Source organism: Peromyscus maniculatus, chromosome X, assembly GCF_049852395.1.
Source record: "Peromyscus maniculatus bairdii isolate BWxNUB_F1_BW_parent chromosome X, HU_Pman_BW_mat_3.1, whole genome shotgun sequence".
Lineage (NCBI taxonomy): Eukaryota > Metazoa > Chordata > Mammalia > Rodentia > Cricetidae > Peromyscus > Peromyscus maniculatus.
In genome coordinates, this window is record NC_134875.1 from 3,211,967 (window position 1) to 3,218,471 (window position 6,505).

The 6,505-nt window shown below is 48.5% G+C and overlaps 1 protein-coding gene across 1 annotated transcript; it reads right to left on the reverse strand.

Annotated features, from left to right (window-relative positions):
* Positions 1-668: 668 nt before the first annotated feature.
* Positions 669-2,820, reverse strand: LOC121825696 (paraneoplastic antigen Ma6E-like). The gene has a single exon (XM_042269145.2). The coding sequence runs from the start codon at positions 2,800-2,802 to the stop codon at positions 673-675; it is 2,130 nt and encodes a 709-aa protein (XP_042125079.2). The 5' UTR covers positions 2,803-2,820; the 3' UTR covers positions 669-672.
* Positions 2,821-6,505: the final 3,685 nt, after the last annotated feature.

A 6,505-nucleotide genomic window follows, 5' to 3' on the forward strand; every position in this document is an offset into this window, starting at 1 on the left:
GAAATTTATTGAATAGAAACTTGTAGTGAAACCACTGAAAAGGGGGATGACAACACATATGGGAAAACCCCACAACCAATAGAGGCCAACGATCTTAAGATCTTCTCTTTCTGGTACTTCTCCAGAGAGAACCTTATTCACACCCCCACCCCCATTCTGGAGATCATTACTCACATTTTCTCTTTCCTAGGGCCTCAGATAGGCCTCCTTCCAGTACAATGGCTTCTAGCAATGTCCTCATTCTTTGTGGAAACATCTCAGGGAATAACCCACTGTGGGGTGGCTGTGCATTATTCTGGTACAGGATAGTCATAGGACACTGGGAAGTACAGCAAGGAACACCCTACCCTAGCAACCAAGGAGATGGAGTCACAAGTGATAAGTAGAATATCACACAGCAAGATCCACAAGCCCCATCCATTACTGGTTCCTGCCCATCTCAGGTCAAAGTCAGTCAAGAGAAAAACAATAATTCCACCCTCCCAATCCTTTTTCCTTCCCACTGGCTCCTGGTGCTGTGCTTGAGGTGTCTGGGGAGGACCTACTCAGGTAGGAACATGCATGTCTTCTGGAGAACAAGCAACTGGCCTGGGTTTATATCAAGAAAGCAGACCTGGAGGTCATGACACAGGGCAGGAGAAGACTGAGCAGAGCCTTGGCTTGAGTGAGGACCTAAGGAGCCTCAGTGGGCCTCGCCTGGCCTGAGCCAGCAGGGGCCAACACATCTTCATCTCTCTGGGTGACAGGGAAGACCTTGGCCTCATCAGAGTCAGGGCCTGCCTTTATGGCACCATCACTATCAGGAGCAGGCCCAGCAGCTTGCTCAAGAACAGCAGCAGCAGCCTGGCCAGCATCTGCACCAGCTGGCAGAGCCTCTCTAACAGCAGGGGCAGGCTCAGCACCCCCAACACTGACAAGGGCAGCCTGGGCCACATCCAGCTCTCCACCATGCACTTCCACCCCTTCCCCCACTGGGACCACCGCATTTTCAGCCAGAGCTGCCTCCCACGCCTCAGTCTCCCGGACAAGCCTGAGCAGCCCCACAAAGCCAGGTGGCCGCCTCTCCAGCCGCAACCTCCTCAGGGTGTTCTGCAGCATCTGGTTGGGCCTGGCCCGCATCAGCACCTGCCGTACCCTCGCCTGATCCACCATTGCAGGCTGGATGCCCCCCTTCTCCAGGGCCATCTGCAGCAGACCTTCCAGGCGCATCACATAGGCAAAGAGGGTCTCCTGAGGCCGCTGGGAGCAAGTCAGGAACTTCAGCCGGGCGGTCATCACGGTATCCTTGTTGCCAAACACCTGCACCAGTGCAGCCAGGCAGTCCTGTGCAGGGGTATCTGGATGTTCTTCCAGAAGCTCACACAGGAGATCCAGGGCAGGGCCCCCCAGGCTCTCCACCAGCCGCCGCCGCCTCTCCCTCTCGGATATGTGGCGCCACAGGTATAGCATGTCATTGGCATGGTCCAGCCAGCTCTCGAAAGACTGACCCCCAGAGCCGGGCTCTTCCATCCCAGAGAAGTGTCTCAGTTCCTGGTAGGCCATGTTTTCCAGGATGGGCTGCAGGGCTTGGCTCCACTGCTGGGTCCAGGCTCCAGCCCCATGTGCCCCTCCTGCCACATCAAAGGCCCCTTCCTCACCTGAACCTCCTGCCTCACCTGCGGCTCCTGCCAATCCCACAGCTCCTATAATGCCTGCAACTCCCATGTCACCTGCAGCTCCCTCCTCATCTGACATTCTTGCCTCACCTACAGCTCCTGCTTCACCCACAGCCCCTCCACCATCCACAGATCCTTCATCCCCTGCAGACCCCTCATCACTCCCAGACCCTTCATCACCCACAGACCCCTCTTCACCTGCAGACCCATCATCACCTGCTCCTGCCTCTAAAACGCCTCCTTCTCCTGCAGCTCCTACCTCACCTGCAGCTCCTACCCAACCCATAGCTCCTATAACACCTGCAACCCCCATGTCCCCTCCAGCTCCTTCCTCATCAGACATTCTTGCAGCCCCTGCCTCAACTACATCATCTTCTTCATCCATAGCCCCCTCGTCTGACAGTCTTGCTTCATCTATTACTCCTGCCTCATATATAACTCCTCCCTCAGCCTCTGCTCCTTCCTCATCTGACACTCGTGCCTCAGCTGCAGCTTCTTCCTCGGCTGTTCTTCCTGCCTCACCTGCTCCTCCTTCCTCACCCTCTGTCTCTTCCTTGTCTGACACTCTTGCCTCAGCTGCAGCTCCTTCCTCCTGTAGGAAGGAGGCAGGAGGGGCTGCACCCGCTCCTCCTTCCTCACCCTCTGTTCCTTCCTCCTCCGACACTCTTGCCTCATCCTCAGCGCCTTCCTCAGCTGCTCCTCCTGCCTCACCCACATTCCCTGTCTCACCTCCATCTCCTTCCTCAACTGCAGTCCCTGATGTACCTGAAGCCCCTGCCCCACCTGAAGCCCCTTGCAAAGCTTGCCCATGAGCCTGTGCAGGGAAATTGAATGTACCCTGTAACTCGATATCAGGGACCTGAGGCAGGAAGATCACAGACCAGGGCCCCCTATCACTTGGTATTTGTCGGGGGATCAAACTTTGGTTCAAATTGTCAGCGAATTCAACCAAAGCAACCTTTGCCCCTATCTCCTTTCTGAAGACCTTGCCAAGCACTCGGTATCTGCCCAGGGGCCTGAGGGCAGCCTGCACAGCCTCCTGGAATTCGTCTTCCTCACAATCATCAGGGATGCCCAGGATAAGCAGTGAACGCTGGGCATTGACACCCATCCACCCACACCAGTCCTGAAGAATCGCCAGTGCCATAGCAGTGGACCTGGGTGGACAGAGCATGATTGGACAAGAGTATGAGCTGAGTGTCAGTCTCTGCAGTGGTCCGTGAGTGCAAAATAGAAAACTGGTGCCAGAAATCCCAGCCTCCACCATCTACAGCAGGAGCCTGTGGTTGTTTGAATACGAATGGCCCCTATAGGCGTATATATTTGAATGCTTAGTCAGAGTGTTGTGGAATATTCCTTTACACTGTATGAAAATGTGTCACTGTGGTTGATTTAATAAAGAGCTGAATGACCATTAGCTAGGCAGGAAGTGGTTAGGTGGAACTTCTGGGGACAGACACTTCTGGGAAGAAGAAAGGAGGAGTCTCTAGCTGGAAACAGGGAGAGAAAGACATGCAGGAGGAGAAGTAAATGCCATGTCATGTGGCAACATGTAGATAAATAGAAATGGGTTAATTTGAGTTATAAGAGCTAGTGGCAAGCTTTCATAATTTATAACAAATCTCCGTGTTGTTGATTTTTGTGTGTGTGTGAGCTGGTAGTCCCAAGAAAAATCCATGTACACCAGAAGTGGAACTCATTGATAGGATTAGAAGGATTAGGAACTGTGGCCTTCTTGGAAGTGAGGCATCTGACCCATACCAGCTGGAGCCCATTCCAATACCATCTGCTACAGGGTAACTAGAAGCCTTATCCTTTCTCAGCAGAGGATCTGAGCTTCAGCTTCCTACTCTGATCTGAAACCAGAAAACTTTGAGACCCCCTCTTCCAGCTGCCCCACTCCAACACACATTAGAATCAACAGCCCCACCCCTAGGATTCCCATTCCATCCCAGCTGGAATTGCTCAATTTCCCTCCCACCATCACCTGCAGTTTTGCCACCAGAGCCCCTTGTGCAGCCTAGAGCCCTCACTACTCAGGCTCCTGCAGCTACTGGAGAAGTGCCACAACCTCTCTGCAGGTGTCCCTATATATCTTAGTTAGGGTTATTGTAGACGAATTTCTAAACAGTCTTATTAAATAAGAAACACAGAGCCAAATACAGAGTTAAAAGCCCAAGAGATCAGAGCACTAGCGAAGAGCCAAGACTACCTTTAGCTTACCAGTCACTACCGTTGCTTCCCCTGAGAGAGAGTTTCCTCCTGTGTGACCTGTCTTTTTTTTTGCCTTTCTGTTCTGCCTTCTCATTGGCTCTGAACCCAACCTCATGACTTCCTTGTCACTGCCTATCTATACAGACCTCCAGGTCTCTATGGTTGGTACTGGGATTGAAGGTTCGGGTCACCATGCTTGGCTGTGTCCTTGACCACACAGAGACTCTGCCTGCCATGTGATCAGATTAAGGGCATGTGCTACCACTGCCTGACTTCTGTTAATGGCTGGCTATGACCTCTGATCTCCAGACAAACTTTATTTATTAACATACAAATAAAATCACATTTCAGCACAATTAAAATATCACCACAGGTTTCTATTGGTGAGATGAAACACCATGACCAAAAGGCAAGTTAGGGAAGAAAGGGTTTATTTGGCTTACACTTCAGCATTGCTGGTCATCACTAAAGGAAATGAGAACAGGAACTCACACAGGTCAGGATCCTAGAGGCACAAGCTGATTGATTCAGAGTCCATGGAGGGGGTACTGCTTACTGGCTTGCTCATCATGGCTTGCTCAACCTGCTTTCTTATAGAACCCAGAAGCACCAGCCCAGGAATGGCACCACCCACCATGGGCTGGGCCCTCCCCATCAATCACTAATTAAGAAAATGCCCTACAGCCAGATCTTATGGAGGCATTTTCTCAGTTAAGGTTCCTTCCTTTCAGATGACTCTGGTTTGTATGTCAGGTTGACATAAGAGTAGCCAGCACACCATCTATATCCACTACCTGCTAGTGGTAACAATGTCATCTCTTCACAGGTTGTCTGTCTGTGGTCACTCTGAGTTCTTTTGTTGTTATTGTTTTCTTTTTATTAAATTTTTTCATTTATTTTACATACCAACCACAGTTTCCCCCAACTCTGAGTTCTTGAGAAAGCAAAACCTTCAGCTACTTACTAACTTTCTCAACTCTAACTCTGGGAATGCTGCTGCAGCCTCCAGGAAAATGCTACCTTCAGATTGCAGAGAGGATTCTAGAGCAGCCTCAAGAACACACTTCACCCAAACATTCTAAAAGTGTTGAGTTTGGGGGCAGAAGAGTCTCCCAAATCCTCTGTGGATAAAGCTTCTAGAATTCCTAGGAAGATGAAGGAGAGATCTCCAGTATCTGTTCAGGGCTAATAGATGGACACATGCAGGTATCAGTGTTGCTGTGGCAACAGAACTGCATAGCAAGGGTTTTATGGTAAATGACTTGGAGGATCTGGGAGCAACAGGTTTATCTAGTGACCTTCTACAAACAGAATGGCCCAGGGGATGTGGAGTAGCTCATGGCTAGCGACTGGTTCTGACACCTGGAAGTTAGTAAACAGCCAAGTGCTAGGATTACTGACTGCCTCCACTCTTCCTCTGAATTTGCCAGACTACTTCATTATTCCAGGAACATTCCCAATAGGCAAAGGCTGCCTGTATTCCTGACTCAGGAGCCACATCACAGCTTCTTGTATTGCAGAGTCAGTCTTTAACACCTATGGAGGCACTGAATTGGAGAGTACTTGCTTTAAGACAAGCAAAATTGCAGCTGAATATTCAGTCACCTTCCCCACTTTCTCAGTATTTTTTTTTTCAGAATTTTTATGAAGAATTCTGAAAAAATGAGACATTGTGCAATCAGGCTTGGAAAATTGACATAAAATCACTGGCTAAGATACATTTAAGTGTAGAAATAAGCAACCGTCTTATTAAATAAGAAACACAGAACCAATGTAAAGAAGAAAGCTAAGTGGTCAGAGCTCAGAGCTAAAACCTTACCCTTCCTCCTGCGGTGGTCCTACCTCTCCGAAAGAGACCTACTTCCTGTGTGTTTGTCTTTAATATAGTCTTTCTGTTCTGCCTTCTCATTGGTTGTAAACCCAAGCACATGACTGCCTCGTCACTGCCTGTATGTACAGCCCTCCAGGTCTTAAAGGCATGTGTCTCCAATGCTGGCTGTATCCCTGAACACACAGAGACTTAGCTAGCTCTGCCTACCAAGTGCTGGGATTATAAGCGTTCACCACCACCACCCTGCTTTCCTATGGCTTGTTAATAGCTCTGATTCCCAGGCAACTTTATTTATTAACATACAATTCAAATCACATTTCAATACAAATAAAATACCACCATATTTAAGTGTCCAATAATAATGAGCTTTATATTATTTATTAACCTAATTTATACATATGCATATATTCTCCTGAGTGATAAGAAATCAGCAGCACTCACAAAAATATTTGTCCTATCCTAGGATCATTTAGTGAATTAGTTTATCATAGTAGTACATGGGGAAAATTAATAGAAACAGCTATAGTTTCCCTCACTATTAATTTATAGATTATTTCATTATGATCTTATAAGGTACAAGTAATCAGTCTCTATTTTATTTGTTAAGATTTGCTTTATGACCTAAAATGTGATCTATTTTGGATAAACTTGGTTTTATTCCAGGGATGCAAGGATGATTAAGCATATGTAAATCTATAATGCACATATAATGAATCTGAGAAAGAGGCTGGGTGGTGGTGGTGAACACGTTTAATCCCAACACTCCAGAGCAGGGATAGGCAGAGCTCTGAGACTGAGGACAGGA

Bases quoted from the DNA above. Each gene is read 5' to 3' on its own strand.
- LOC121825696 (XM_042269145.2), bottom strand. From the start codon at position 2,802: ATGGCACTGGCGATTCTTCAGGACTGGTGTGGGTGGATGGGTGTCAAT.